Genomic DNA, 16,868 nt, shown 5'->3' on the forward strand with positions numbered 1-16,868 from the left:
TAAAAAAGTTGTCCAACAGGCCACATGGTATCCCTTCGAATTAAAAGCTATTTTCCCCCCGAGAAATACACATCTTCTAAAATAGTGGCCGCTTAATTATTCAAAGCACGGTCTATTATAAATTCACCGAAAATTACGGACAAAAGCCGGATGGTGTGGCTTCTTCTTTCTACTACAATTGTCTGTTTTTATTTTTAAAACAAGGGTTCATTCATATTTTTGGAATAACATAAATAATATCAACGCCATTTAACGTTTCTTGTGGAACTTATTTTTCAGCTCAAGACCAATCTTGTAAATCGACTAAAATGGGGCTACCAGTGGGGAAAACAGGTTTTAAAATTAAAGTTAATATTGAGGAAAATTCATTTAAACTTGTTTTAAGCATAAAATAAAAAAAATGTTTGTTTGTTGTGTAAGATGTAAATTTATTTCATCTCGTGAACCTTAAAACCAGTATTCTTACTCGAGTCTGTGTCACTCGTGAGAATACTAGTTTTAAAGCACACTCTATGAAATAATATTTCATCTTACTCACTAACAAATATCCTCTATATCATGGCATATGGCATTATTATCATATTTTTCTTAATTGAGATAAACACAATAGTTTTTTAAATTTAATTTTACCCATGAAATATGGTGCTATATCAGTCAAATATATTTAATATTTTTTTACGAATAAATATGAAATATAAATATGAAAGTGGGCGGAGTCAAAACTCATATTTATTTTAAGGGACTACTTTCGCCGTTTTGTTTGAAAAGTCTGATAAATACAAAACAACTTTTTCTTGAATTTTGTTTTGAAAACTATCTAGCATGATAGAAAATGGTCTAAGAAAATTAATCCAAACAGCAATATCTTTAATTCAGTAATTAACGTTGTACAGACGCTTAAATAGTTGTTTACATAACGTCACAATGTAACGCCAAACAGAGCGTGCTTACGCAAAAGTTACTGCGCGCTGTACAATTGCAGTTGGTAACAACCAAGGGGATTTGTTACCATTATGAAATTAAATAAAAAAAGTTCTTTTTTCTTTTTTCGTGAAATATGGTATATATTTTCACTCAACATGATAAAATACCACATATTTTCACTCGCCGTACCGGCTCGTGAAATTATGTTGGATTTTGTCATGATTCGTGAAAACATATACCATATTTCACGCAAACGCAAAAATATCCTCTTAATATTCTCCAAATATGCAGACTTTGAATTTTAATCTCTTTATACCTATCCCAAAACTACAAAAAGATATTCTATCGACCCCCCCCCCCCCACCCGCAACAAACTATTTAAGAGAATAGAAAATAACTTATCAAAAATGAATACATAAAGTGACTTTATATGGCATTTTCTTTTGTCTACCTTGAATACGTTTATAGCTATTAAAAAATATAATTCTCAATGCATCAGCGCATGGTATTATATCTGTTCATCAGATATATATCTATCTATCCATCTTATAAGTTTATTTCAATATTCCATTTGACCAAATGATAATAACCTGTGAATATGAAAGTCCATTGTGTGCGATACAAAGTCAGCTGCTTTTAAAAAATTTTTTTTATATATATTATGACGAACGTATTTCATGCCCTATTATATTTTCTTCCTTCCTTCCTTCCTTCCTTCCTTCCTTCCTTCCTTCCTTCCTTCCTTCCTTCCTTCCTTCCTTCCTTCCTTCCTTCCTTCCTTCCTTCCTTCCTTCCTTCCTTCCTTCCTCCCTCCCTTTTTTCCTTCCTTCATTTCCGTACTGACGTGTGCCGATTCGTCGTCGACTTCAACTGCGCAAATTTAGCATTAAAAAATTTCGGGAACAATGTTTTTCGCAATTTAAATTCTCATATGATAATTATCAAGTTAATGATCGTATTTCAATTTTCTGTCCGATCGTGTATTTCACAACGATATCGGAATATTGGATACGTAGTTTAAAATGGGACTTTTATGTCATGTCAACATTAAGTGTATCATTCTTCACTAGATCTTTTAATTTAAGTAATGATAATGTATCAAAGCTATTCGACTAGTTAAATCGATAAATCGATGAAAAGCCTGCTTCCGACTTAAGCTATTAACCACTTAATGTTACAGTAAAATCGGCCCAATGGGTTCATTATAATGGTATATTCTGTATATAATCAGACTCCAAATGAAGTAATGTTTTATAATTCGATGTCAAAATGTAAAAGTCATAAAAGAACATGCTATGTATTTGTATTTTGCTACATAAAGAAAGAATGTTTTCTCACTTTTAACTAGATTATTATTATATTGACTTACAATCATAAAATAATTTTGAAATAATTGTGTGTATAATTATTCTGTTTTCTTGACAACATATAAATCATGTTATTGCCTCATATGAATGTTATATTATTATATGTATTATGTTACATGTATATGTGTATGGGCTGGTGGCCCGATTATACAACAAACGTTTGAATTTGACTTGAATTTGATTGAAGTTGTCAGAAATGTTGTTTTTAACAGTGTATTTACTAGGGAACACGAATCCGTGATTGTTTTCTTAAAAAAAAGGAAGAAATATTCTTATACTCGTTTTTGCACTGTTTTCTGTTGGACAAATGACACTACCAGGATTGATGAAATAGTTCATGGCCCTATGCACTTCCGGTAGTCAGAGAAACCAACTAATGGTCTTATTTTTCAATATAATATAATCTCCCTCTACACCAATGCACTTTGTCGACCTGTGCTTCAACTTGTTTAACCCTTCAAAATAGAACTCTCTTTTTTGGTCCTCAAAGAACTCATTGATCAACTCCATGGCACCTTCATTGCTTCCAAACCGTCTACCATAAAAACCTTGGTTTTAAGTTTCGAACACAGGTAGAAGTCAGAAGGGGTCAAGTCCGGAAAAAAATTTGGGGGATGGGGAAGAATTTCAAAGGCGCAGTCAGTTACAGTAGCCTTTGCAAGTCGGGATGTATGAGCTGGCGCATTGTCGTGCAGATGCAGAGCCCCTTGATTTAGTGTGCTCCTCCTTTTACGCACGTTTGTTTGACGCAGACGTCTCAATTCGTCTGCATAGTACGTACCATTTATGGAATTACATTGCTCGAGATAGTCAATCGTGATTATCCCCTGACTACCCAAAAAACTGAAGCCATCAACTTCCCTGCTGATGGCACCCTCTTGAATTCTTCGGAGGGGTGCGTCAGGGTGCTCCCACTGCATGCTCTGGTTTTTTTTGATTCTGGATTGAAGTGATGGATTCATGTTTCATCCTGAGTTACAATCCGATAGATAAAATCAGGTTCATCCAAGATATCTTGAGATGTCAAGCCTGGGCCGTTAATGGTCGTTAGTCAACTGTCAGGGGATCCATCTATCGGAAACTTTTGACATGTTGTAGACATCAGTCAGAATTGTCTGCACTGAACCTAAGCCTATACCCACTACCTTTGCAATGTTTCGTAGGTCTCGCCTTCTGTCGCACATGACCAGATTTTGCACAGTTTCGGCATTTTCAATGTTGGCGACCTCTTTTGGCCGCCTGGGCCGCGCATAATCTCCTATGCTCTCCCTTCCCTCTTAAATTCGCTAGCCCCTGTTTCACGGTGCTATAGGGAAGGGGGAATCCTTCCAAAGTGTATCCATGAAGTCTTCCTTGGGGATCATCCCTTTCTTACAGAGGTAATTAATGATGGCTCAGATCGTTCAGCACGACAGTAATGTTGTGTATACATGTTATGTGGTACTTTAAGTTTCTTCCTTTCGGCCATTTTCAACTTGGGTGGTTCCAGTATTCCTACTTGAATACTGTATAATCTCCCAAAGGATTTGTTGCCTGCTTTTTAAATTTGTCTTTTGACGTCTTATCTGTGATATGCAGGATTCATAACCTCTGATCCCCTTTCAAAATTCCATTTTATATAGTTCCGCCCATTGTTTTTCGTTTAGGGCAAAAGCATTCTTTTACTTGGAAACCATACGCCGCTTTTCATGGAATGGCAATCCTGTGTCACATTGAAGGTTCCATGATTACCGCCGTATGAACACATCTACGGATGTTTCTAAATTTCACCATTTTCGTGTTAAATGTTGAATTCTGCTTAAGCGGGTGCTAGGTGGCTTGGACGGTAACTTGCACTTTCCAGTACCGTCCATGAACAGGCTCAATCAAACCGAGACTGCAACATTTTCAATTTTGTTGTGTTGGACTTTCTTTAGGGATTCTGTTTTTTCTCTACCTTATTTCAACTTTTTCCATTTGGTCTAAATGACACACCCCTCTACTGCTCAAATTGTGTTTTGTGAAACTTAATCTTAGTAAAACCGCGTGTAACTCGGTCAGTAATCTTCAATACGATATCGGTTTCGACGTATCGTGTGTAAATGTCAGTGTTGTGGCTAGAAGTATATCGGCCGATAACTTTTTGATCATACCTCGTATATAAACTGTAAACACATATTGTTTTTCTTTATATAAAAGTTGTAGTTTACATCTAACTGTTTCTATAGATTTCCAGGTAAACAACTACTGGTATAACATGGCATCTGGAGAGGGACCCCTTCATATTGTAACACCAACTATATATAGTATGCCTTTAAGTAAACTAACTGGCTATGATGTATACCTGAAACTAGAAAATCTCCAGATACCAGGATCATTCAAAATCAGAGGCATTGGAAACCTAATTAAAAAGGTACCGTAATAAATGTATAGATATATGTGTTATTATTTACCATTTAGCATGCTTGTGGCAACTGAAGATAATCATGCATCCAATTCATCTTTGCCATTTGATCTAATTCTGCACTTATTGCTTACTGATCAGATGAATTGCTTTGTTATAAGTTCGTACTTATTTACTCAAGTTTGATTGTGTTTGAAAGCTATAAGCAAATTTAAACACTGTTAAATAAGTTTTTGGAACCAACCAGTACTGCGCAATGAGTGTGATGCTTGCTCTCGGAACTGCTTGTCCCTGATCGGATTTGAACCTTCTTGGCCAGCCATCCTTATATAACTAGTTTAAAGCATTAACTACTCGGCCACGCTGCCAATTCCAGATTGAAGAATAGGCACGTCTATTAAAGAATTTTTAAAGCATAAAAATAGTTAACAATACAGTTATCTTATAAACTGTTGTAATCAGACTTTAATTGAGTAATTATTGAAGAAACACATTGATCAAAGTGCCCATTTGATTAAGGTCAAGTAATTAATTTAAGCATTATTTATATCTTGTGTCTTTAAATCCCAGTCATATGTGTCATATTGACTTAAACAAGGATCAAAGCTATCCAGGGACTGAGAGGAAAATAGATTCTGCCGAAAATTGAAAAAAAAAACTTTTTAAAAATAAAATAGGCAAAGAACAATTCGAACCTGATATACAATGTATGGTCAAAGTCAAGGTTTGGTTATATTTGATTATTATGCTCCCCGTTTATAAAAAAAATAGTTATTTTGTCAATCGTTGTTTGACCTTATAGCAATTTTAATATCGATTGCTATTATTTTGGTGTGTTGGTACATTCTTTAGAAATCTTATTTGTGGGTAACACATTGTAGAGTGAAAGTCCATAAAGAGGTTGATATCTTTGTACAAAAAAGGAATGAAATATAACTGGTAGAACACAAAAAATAAGCCATTTGCTGTGTTTAATTGTAAATTATAATATTGGTTCCAGGCATCACAGCATGGTTGTAAGAAGATAGTTTGTTCATCAGGCGCAAATGTTGTCTTGGCAGCAGCATATGCAGCTAAAACACTTGGTATTCCTGCAACAATTGTGCTGCCCCAGAGTACCCCAGGATTTGTAATAGATAAACTCAGAAATGAGGTGAAAATATAAGATAATTTTATAAATCCATTTAAAAGGAGTCCCAAAGTGATCAAAAAGCCTAAAAGCATAAAAATTGATAGATACATAGATCAAGTAAACACATATAATAGATAATAAAGGAATACACTGAAAATTTCGTTTAAGTGAGATTTTTAGCCATATTTTTGTATCAATTTTGAAAGCAGCTCGTCCAGGCTTGGTTCACATACCCCCCCCCCCCCCCAAAAAAAAAAAGTAAATAAATAAAAAAATAAGATAAAAAAAACACCACCAAAAACAAATCCTCTCTGTGTTAAATGAAAGTAAAAAAGATTTTGAAACATTTTTCCCCTATACACAAATGTATACGTCTACCACGAAAAGGTCACCTAGTGGCCGTAACGCTATGTAGCTCTACTAGGACACACTGTAGAACAATCATAATGTCAAGTTCTGTAACAGTGCAGGCTACTTTGCTACTCCTTAAACATTATGCATTTAGCAAGTTGTTAATATCCTTCTTCTACCTTGTCCTAAATCTTAAATAGCTTACATTTAAACTTTTAAGCGGAACTGTACAAAGTAGATTTTGTACTTTAGTTTTCGACAAAAAAGTCGATCATCTCTGTTATTTTTTGCAAGATTTTAACAAGTTAAGAGTGTCCGAGTTTAATTATTTAGAGTGTCAATTATTTATATAATTAAGTTGTACTTCTGTTTATATGGTATATTTTACTGACAAAATTACAGTATGGAGCAGAGGTGTTGCTTCATGGCAAAGTATTGGATGACAGTCATAACTTTGCAGCCGAGATGGCGAAAGATTCAGGTGTGATTTTGATTGTTGAAACTGAAATTCAAAAGAATACAGTTTCTTAGCAAATATTTTAATGACCATTGAATCAGATTTTCTATGCATTACCTTTTAAAGGGACTCTACTGAAGTCTCGTCAATTGTCATAATCAAAAGTAAATTTTCACAAACCGATTTTTTTTTGTAAAAAAATGCCAACTTTTATAAAATTAGCAACTATTTTCTGCTGTTAAAATTCAGGTATAATGGTAAAAAGGAAAAAATTCATATTGGTATTTTTTCACAGATTGTTTGTTTGTACATCCATATGACCATCCAGATATATGGTAAGTTTCTTTGTTCTTGTTCTGGAACCATTAAACCAACCAGCTTAGAGTTCAATTTTATCTCAATTATTCGATGAATAGAGAGAGAGAGCTATTGTTCTCAGCCTAGTGTAAGCATTGCTGCACATTTTGGTTCATAGCCCATTATGTGTGAAAAATAGTTACATTGTACGTACTACCATTTCTTTTTTCTTTTTTTTTTTGAAAAACTGTTTATTTTGGTTTCTTGGTACATTTTCCAAAAACATAGTCATTTGATATATGCATATTTTGATATATGCATATACACTGTACTATAATCGTTTAAGTCGTTAGTGATGTTGGCAATTGATATAATTATAGTGAATAACATATAGTATTTTGTATGGATATCGAAATACTAAATTGTTTACATTTGGCTACCTTTGCGACAAATAACTGCAAGTTCAGAGCAACATTTTTGAATATGTATATTTGTACTATCACAATTGTGAAACAAGATGCTATATAAATTTAGGGAAGGACATTCAAGCATGATTGAGGAAGCTGCCCAGCAGATGCCATGTAAACCAGATGTTATTATTGTATCTGTCGGAGGGGGAGGACTACTCAACGGTGTTATGATGGGCATGAAAAAAGTTGGCTGGAGTGATGTCACCTGTATTGCTATGGAAACTATCGGAGCAGATTGTCTGAATGTATCACTTAAAGCTGGCAAAATTGTTACTTTACCAGATATAACTAGGTGAGATATTTATTATGTAAAGATGTTAAAGGTATTTATAAAGATGTATAACAATAGTTGACGAGGAAAAAAAACACAATTTGATAATAAGTAACATACTTTTCAGAAAGATCACTTGATACTGCTTGAAATTTGTAAAAAAATGTTAACTAATTTTCCAATTTTACTTACCTGTGGAATAAATGTTTTTTAAACAGTCCATATTATATAATTTCAACGTTGTTTTTTTTTGGTATTTTGCAATGTTTTTCATTGTTTCATTTTGGCTAAAAACATCATTTAAACCTATTTCTATAATTAATATTGTATATTAAGCTAAAGAATTTAATAAAGTTGTAATTGCAGTTTATTAGGATTGTATTTTATCTAAAATTGTTTCACTAAAAGAGTGTTAAGACCTTTAACTATACTATCTATTAGCTAGGGTTATATGTCGACCAAAATTTCGGTATAAATTTCTCACCACAAAGCAACTTAATCTACCAATTATTAAATTATTAAATCAACTTATTAGTATTAATCTTGCGTTTCTCCATTGTGTTAATATCGCAAGCTTAAGTTAAGGTTTTGCATTTTCAAAATGAACATTTGACTTTTTCTTTCAATCATTTTATAACAATTTCATTGTATTGTCATAAATTGTATTGTTAAATGAACTTGCTACATCTGATTTGTTACTAGTAGTAAAGTTATTATTAAAAATGTATTTGGTTTTAGGATTATTTTCCTTCATTCAATGATTCCAAATAAAATTAATTCACAGAACTTTACCAACAAACTCACTTTTGTTTAAAATTGAAATTTTTGATAATTAAATATTTACTTTCTGTCTAGAAGAAATACTTAAAATTATTTACGAATTGGCGCTACACAGGGGAATCACTTGCTTTATACAGACTTAGGTGTCCGCTCCATAACGTTTTGCCGAAATAACTGGGCACAAGTGATCACTATTAAAATTCGACATGCAGATCGCAATAAATTGGTTGCAACCACAAGGTCAAGGTTTCACTTAAAGATCAAGTGTAGAAAAGTCTACATTTCGTTTCCGCTTCATAACTTTTGAAAAAGCTGAAACGTATCATTGAAATAACATGGCACAAGCACAAGTGGTCACGATTTTCTATTATATTTCTATTCCAATGATCAAGATCACACTTGAATGTTAAGTGTTAGAAAGTCTACATATCGTTCCCGCTCCATAACCTTTAAACTGCTGATTGTTTTTAAATTACTTAGCACAAGTAATCACCATTTTGAGACGATGTGCAGAGCGCAATAATTGACTTGCTACACCAAAGAGAAGAACATACTTAAGGGTCAAGTGTAAAAAGTATATATTTCGTCTCCGCTCCCTTACCTTTAAACTGCTGAAAAATTTCTGAAATAACTTTGCACAAGTTATCCACAATATGAGATGATGTGCAGAGAACAATAATAGAGTTGCTACCCTCAAGGTCAAGGTGACACTTAAAGGTCACGTGTTAAAAATCTACATTTCAAAGCTGCTCTATAACTTTTAAACCGCTGCAATGAACGATTTTAGGTAACATGGCATGTTCAGAGTACAACAATCAGTCACTACCCTCAAAGTCAGCGTCACACTCAAAAATCCAATGTTAAAACATCTATTTTTCATGTCCGTTCTATAACTTACTGACAATTCAAAGGTATTGAAATTACTTGAACTATGGCACAATTTGCAGAGCGCGACATCTAGGTTGCTACCCCCAAGGTACATCCAGGTTGCTACACTCAAAGTCTATGTCACACTTAGAGGTCAAATGATAAAGTCCTCATTTTTTCTGTCCGCACCTTAACTTTTAAACTACAGACAAGTTTTTGAATGACTTTTGCACAAATGATCAACATAATGGCATGATGTGTGAAGCGCAATATCAATGTTGCTACCCCCAAAGTCTAGGTCATACAAAGATAATGCATACAAAGGTAAAATGTTAAAAGTCCTCTTCATTATTTTCTAACTACTGAATGTGTAATTGTATTGGCACAAATGATCATCATCACCTACAGAAGGCATCAGCAAGGTGGCTACCTCCACGGTCAAGGTTATATCATATACAGCATTCTTGTTATTCTCACCTGAATGATTTTAAGAAATAAAGACTATTACAAATAATACACCAGAGTCACAATAAAAGTATTGTAAGTTAAACCAAGACATATCACTAAAGCCCACGGAACATCAATTTTGCCCAAAGCATGATACAACAAAGTATGTAAGAAACTTGGCAATATATGTAGTCTAACTTTACCCATAGTTTCCAAGACCTTGACCTAAAAATTCAAACAAAATAAGAGGATCTACAAATGTATCCCTATGAATATGGAAGATAATTGGTCAAAAGCTATAACCAGACCATTGTGATTAACAAATGTGCGTATGATATGCATGGCACAACATCATGGTCATGGTTGGTTACAAATAGAAACGTGCTTATTCTAAATCGCAATCTGTCTAATGGTCTTCTAGATTTAACGGCAGATGTCTTCTTCATATTAGAGCTCATGTCATATATCCAATCATTATTCAGTGGTTTTGGTCTGCTTACTTCACACTTAACCATCTGCTGCCTTTCTCAGTTGGTCATAGGACAGACCATGTAGGCATATAAAAAAGGGAAACAATAATATCTACCCCACGAAAAATAAAGATTAAGGTTTCAACATTTAAGATATCCACACTGCTTTTGAGAAATAATATTGGCATGATAGTAATGACACACGTTGACATGCTTTAAGAATATAATTCAATTGAAATATAAAATAAGGTGCATATACGTCTGTGAGTTTCACACAGTGGATGTAGTATTAGTATTTTTCTTCTCTTATGTTCAATAAGAATCGAGCTAATGCATGGTACATAAATAGGGTTTTTTTTGCAATTAAATTGACTGATCAATATATATGTTATAAAGAAGGGAAACTTCATTATATTTTCAGTATAGCTTGTCTTGGAGCACTATCCCCATCTGCAAAAACTTTTGAACTTGCACAATCTTATGAGAAGTTTCATTCTGCTGTTGTTGAAGATAAAGAAGCAGTTTCAGCCTGTGTTAGATTTGCAGGTTATTTTTCACTTATTCTTTTCGCAAGGAAGCTGTACAGCTAGCTTCAGGAACATCAATGGTTCTACTCAGGTACCCTTTTATACCTGAAATAAAAAAATAAGGTATTTCTCCACAATTAAAGTTTGAAAGTTATCATATGACCTATACTATGTTGGTGACACATGAAACCCAACCGAAGCAAAGTTTTGCATGGTAAAGCATTGACGTATCTCTTACAGAGAGCATTGTTTGAAACAAAACGGATTCATATATGAGCTAGAATTTGATGTAACTTGTGTTCTGATGCAACTTGTGTAAATTTGTGATTATTTTGTCTCCCTTGCATTGATTCGTAATAAATACTGAAATACTTGAATGTTTATATTATGTTGTTAATGAATATGGTCATCTAAAATGAAGAGTAATTCTTTGAAAATTAACAGTATTGAATTAATGTATACATTTCTGTTTTGAGTTATAGATAAAGTTAACTGTTTAACTGTAACATCTGTTTCTTTTTTATTCTCTATAGATGATCACAAAATGTTGGTAGAGCCAGCATGTGGGGCCAGTTTAGCTGCAATGTATGAAACAATTATACAGGACTTACAGTCTAGCGGGAAACTAGGAGACGTAAAGTCAGCTTTAGTTATTGTATGTGGAGCGGGTTCTGCTACTCTTGAACAGCTGCAGGCTTGGAGAGATATGTTTAACTTGTGAGAAAAATAAAAATGTAAATATGGCATATTTTGGTGCAATATAACTCTCCTTCATTAAAAAAAACGCAAACAATCCCAAGAAACAAACAATTATTATAATGCATTTAAAAGCTGCTTCCCATAAAAAACAGAGGATGCTGAAAATATACATTTTAGCTTAAATATTATCATAATAATATTGGTGTTGGATTATACAGGGTCCTTCATATTTTCATGAATAAGTAACCATTGTCATGTTGTTATTATTGATATATTTTTTTCTCTTAACGCATGCATTTGGACTTAGTAAGAACCAATGTTTAGTATACTTTATATGTTTCAGTGTTGCTCATGTTATTGACTGTCGCCATTACTGCTTATAATTAAGACTTAAATTACACATAGAAAGTTATTAATTATAATCGAATAATACAGAAAAAACTGATTGAAAAGTTTATAAATTTCTTTTATCTTGCGATACTTCCATGTTATCTATCTTAACATTCCTTACGTTAAAATACTCGTACGGTCACATTCTATATTTAGTATAGATAAATCGGGAAGATGTTACAGTATTGCTTTTATTGACGTTCTATAATTAGTAAAGGTACATGGGGGAGATTTATTGCTTTTATTGACGTTCTTAATTTAGTATAGGTAAATGAGAGAAGATTTATTGCTTTTATTGACATTCTATATTTAGTATATCTAAATGGGGAAATTTCATTGCTTTTATTGACGATCTGTATTTAGTATAAGTGAATCGGGGTGGATTTAATATTGCTTTTATTGACGTTCTATATTAAGTATAGTTATTGGAAAGTTTTATTGACGTTTCGTTTTTAGTATAAGTAAAAAGCGATCATTTATTGCTTTTATTGATATCATAGCAGTAATTGCTATTTAAAACTAGTGTTTTTTTACTTATTTGCTGTCAATATTTTTTTCGAAATAAAACATATCAAGACAGTTAAGATCGGTTGTCATTAAATTGTGCATAGCGAGAGAAAAAGTGACGACTCATTATGTAGAAACAAGACCTCGGGTGAAAATCCCTTATGTTGGGAAAATGTGTCCCTGCTATGTTAATTGCTAACACATGTCTTTTGTTGTTGGCTAAAAGGTGACAAGCAGTAAAAAAACAACTATGCATGCACAGATTATAATATCAGTCATATGTTTCGGTACTGATCGGAATATCCGTCCCGAGTGGATCAGCTCATTGGGCAGTAATGAGGTTTGCTAACTCGGGAGGATGGCGCTAACAAGAGCCGTGTTTGTTTGTTGCCGTCACAAAGCATGATGCATTGGCAGTACTGTCGTACCTCCACCAATCACCAACGAACGAAGAATAGCATGAACGCTGAGATCTCGAACATGAAATTTCCAGCGCCGAGCTGAAATAAAACTAAAACACGCACACGAACGCACACACGCACATACACACACACCTTACCTTTTGTTAGGCTTTTTGTAACCAACTTGTAAATGTCCTCTCGACATTCTACTGTACAATGTACATGTATATTCAAATTTAGGTAGCATGTCTTTTTTTTTTAGTTCCATGTAAAAAAATCCTTATATCAGTCTATACAACTGTATCCAAGGTAATTATGTGTCGAAGACCTTAGATCAATATCCAGACTGTTTTGATACAATTTAATTTCTAAGTCTGTATTCTACAAATACAAATATAGGTCTGTATTTATCAAAATTAAATTGGATTTTTTTTCTCAGTTTGATATTTTCTAAATATCTGTAATACAATGTGTATATCTAAAATACAGGTCTTGTCTCAATTTTTTTTTTAAATACGCCTGTATTTCTAGGTCAAAACATCAGATTCAGCAAATACAGAATTATTAACCTATAGTTTTTATATATAAAAACAGGTGTTTTTCAGTATTTTTACAATATATATAACTTTGTTACCATCAAGTATAATAAGGAATTGATACTCGTTTAAATTTTTGGACATCGAAAATGATAACAAAGATAGATAGAGTATGTACAATATACGTTTTGGACTTTGAAAATGAAAACTTGCATATGCATGGTAGGATATGCATTTGATATAGGTATTTCGGGCGGAAAAATGAAAACGATGCTATATATGGTATGATATACATATATATCTGATGTGGATTTTCCAAACTGGAAATAGAAACGAGACTAAATTAATTCAATTGAAACAAATAAAGAACATCATGTGCTTGAAATACTGAAAGCTCATTTACGGTGCATATCCATATCGGTACCCTCTTTGCGAAATCTGATCAAACGGTACCCTCTTTGCACATGCACAGGCCATTAAAAACAAACCAGCGATGGATAACAATCCAGTAAAATTTCATTGTTATAAGGAAAGGAGGTATGACACGTAGAAAAGATGTATACCACGGAACACTAGACTGTTTTATTCATGTGCTGATTTGTCATGTGCCTGTTTTTCATGTACTGCAACTTCTCAATAAGCTACAAAAATTCGACATGTCTTGCTACGCCCATCATCTCGACATATTTTTCGGGCTGAAATGAACCTTTAACTTGACCATATATGCATCATACATATTTAATATGTTTATTTATATATCATCTTCAGACAAATGGCAGAATATTGTCAAAAATAGATGTAAGATTCATAAAAACAACATACTTTCGGCTTTTGCAGCGGCATGGGTTACCTCTCTGCTTTGAATTTTTATATCACAGGTACCCTATCATTGTTTAACACATAGGTACCCTCAAAGCACGACATACGCTTTTTTGCGTCAATTGTTAAGTTTGAAATATTTCTTATTTTTATGTACGTATATATACTAAAATGTAATTTTATGTACGTATATATACTATAGTGTAATGGTACGGAGTTCTGTTTTTCACTAATGTGAATAAATAAAATAGAAGAATACAACTGTAAACTTACGATGCTTAATCTTAAGTGGCAGTGGCAGGAATCGCCTGTCATAAATAAGAACTGCCCATTCAAGCATTCACGGATTTATACTGCATGTAAAGGTCAAAGTAAACGAATCAGATGAAACTGATATATCATTAATTTACAGAGTATGCAGCTGAGAACGCCAATTTTGTATCATATAACAGATGTGGGCTCCAGTCTCACTAGGTGTTTCCGGTAAAACATTAAAAAATGATGTAACATTCACTCATAAACTTATCCACCGCTTCTGCGACGAAATCTCCATCGCGACCGATTCTACAAAAGCTATGGCAAGTGTGATAATTATTGCATTAATATTTATTATTTTACATTCCTTAGTAAGAGTTGATTACACAGTCCCGTAGCTACTGTCGGACATAGTTTATAATGTCCTCATTCAATTGCCTGCCACTTCGCAACGTCTCTCTAGGCGATTGACGTCACCAACGTCCCTGACAATTTCTTCTTTCTGCCTCTCTCTTATTTTTCTTCTTTTTTTTCAATTTCTCAATTACCCTTTCTTAATCATTTATTTCAATCAAAACCTGTGCTGTGGCTACCTTTCCCTTTTTCGATTATCCCTTTCTATGTTTTGGACAGTTTCTCGACTTACTATTGACAGTTTCTCGACTTATCATTGACACAGTTTCTTATTGATCGAATTTCGTGACGTCCCGACGGCATAATTTTAACGCGAGTTTTTCTTTTATAAGTGACATATGAATTATTGTGATTGCACAGATAAATGTGGTTTAAATGAAGTCATATTTTCTGACAACGTCAACGTCTAATATGGCTCATGACGTTTCGACTTTTTTTGAAATCTAATTGTGTCATATTGTAAAATATAGCTTTATACAGCGCCTATTGTCAGCGCAAGTTTATGCACTGCGCCGGAGTGCGTTGTCATGGTTTTTGTATTTTCTAATCGCAGATCAGGAAATTCAATGCTATCATTCAATCTCTGACACAGAATTTTCACGACAAACCGAACAACAAGTAGTTCTCAAAACAGCTTAAAACTATCGATTTTAAAGGAAGAAATATTTTTATTTTGTTACAAGTATCCAACAAATTACAACGCATTCAAAGTTTAAAAGTAGCGTTTGGTTATAGAAATATCAATAAATGCAGAATCACAAATTACGCGGATGAATATCATTTTTATCAATGAATGCTATTTTTAGCGATGTCGATGACCGAATACTGCAGAGCGTTTTGTTGCAGACCGTGAGTAGTGGAATATATACATCCAAAATAGACACATTTTCACGGGCGAGCTTAAAAGGGGAGTAATGTGAAGCGTGTTTGAATTTGGTATGATGCTGTAATAAAATTAGTGATACTTTTTGAAAAAGATCAAAGAAATTTTGCATATTTATTTACCACATCAGCGTACGTTCTTGTATAATATCTATATGGTTCACTTCATGCCCATAGTCGCAATTATGGGTCAATGCCTGTTTGACTTAATTAAGCCTGCTCTGTAACTCTTTGAATGGTTTTATAGAATTTTTAACAAATCTAAACCGCATTGAGCGGACATGCATCCTTTTTCCTAAATGTTATTTTGCGCAAGGAGGCACTGCCTCTATTAATCTTTTCATGAGTAGCATTACTTGCAATATTATTCATTTCAAGTCCCCGAGAAAATAACAATAACCGTTAATAATCGACTTATTGATAAAAATTCAATAATCCATCTTTTGGCATGTCATTAAAAATGCTGATGAAACGGCGTTTAGCGTTATACTGGCGCGACCAAAGTATTTACATCAATATTTTTCTGTGTCACAGTATGACAAAATATAAATACGCCTCTTAGTTCACGGCACTTAACACTTTGAAGCAAGAAAGAAAACAACACATGAAACTTAGGGTACAAAAATTGTTATAAGCTGTAACATATATGTATTTTCTGCTGTATGACACAAGTAAACAACAATTAATATATTCAGTATAAATGAGCCAGACGTAGACCATATGTTGGCCATTTTGAAAACAGTATGTCATCATTTAAATCGCAGTAATGGTGTTAATTTTTCAGTTTTTTCATGTTTCAGTCAAAATTTCTACATGTTATTTTGCATAATTTTAAATATTTAAAGTATGTTTACATTATACCTCAAAATTTATTTTTTCAACGAACAAGAACATTTAGAAAATGATGATTGTTTCAGACGTATGCACAAATTTAACGAACTTTTGTTGCTTTTTGCAAAAACTTGTAAAATGTTGTTCTATTTTATGTAAAAATCTATAGATTTTAAATATTTTGCACAAACACTTTGTTGTTCAGGTGTTTCAATTAAATATGTCAATTCTGACCAATTTTAACACTGGTCACATAAAAACATGCCATTACAGTGACATAAGTAATGACGCGGAATTAGTGATGTTGAGTACAAATCAAAATCTATTTTAAAGTCAAAGGTGTTTAGATAATGTTCCCCGTTACACAATCATAATGAATTCTGAGGTAGGA

The 16,868-nt window shown here is 33.2% G+C and overlaps 1 protein-coding gene across 1 annotated transcript; it reads left to right on the plus strand.

Annotated features, from left to right (window-relative positions):
* Positions 1–4,504: 4,504 nt before the first annotated feature.
* On the plus strand, positions 4,505–12,410 carry LOC132739071 (L-serine dehydratase/L-threonine deaminase-like). Its single transcript, XM_060726722.1, has 7 exons — positions 4,505–4,683; positions 5,675–5,827; positions 6,560–6,638; positions 6,910–6,949; positions 7,446–7,673; positions 10,638–10,762; positions 11,277–12,410. The coding sequence occupies exons 1-7, from the start codon at positions 4,528–4,530 to the stop codon at positions 11,462–11,464; spliced, it is 969 nt and encodes a 322-aa protein (XP_060582705.1). The 5' UTR covers positions 4,505–4,527; the 3' UTR covers positions 11,465–12,410.
* The last annotated feature ends 4,458 nt before the right edge of the window (positions 12,411–16,868 follow it).

Source organism: Ruditapes philippinarum, unplaced genomic scaffold, assembly GCF_026571515.1.
Source record: "Ruditapes philippinarum isolate M1 unplaced genomic scaffold, ASM2657151v2 ctg7025_1_1_1_1, whole genome shotgun sequence".
In the NCBI taxonomy this organism is placed as follows: Eukaryota; Metazoa; Mollusca; class Bivalvia; order Venerida; family Veneridae; genus Ruditapes; species Ruditapes philippinarum.

Excerpts from the sequence above, each read along its gene's own strand:
- LOC132739071 (XM_060726722.1), top strand. The coding sequence starts at position 4,528 with ATGGCATCTGGAGAGGGACCCCTTCATATTGTAACACCAACTATATAT. Across the intron at positions 4,684-5,674 it reads TTGGAAACCTAATTAAAAAG|GCATCACAGCATGGTTGTAA; the intron begins GTACCGTAATAA and ends TATTGGTTCCAG. Across the intron at positions 6,639-6,909 it reads CGAGATGGCGAAAGATTCAG|ATTGTTTGTTTGTACATCCA; the intron begins GTGTGATTTTGA and ends ATTTTTTCACAG.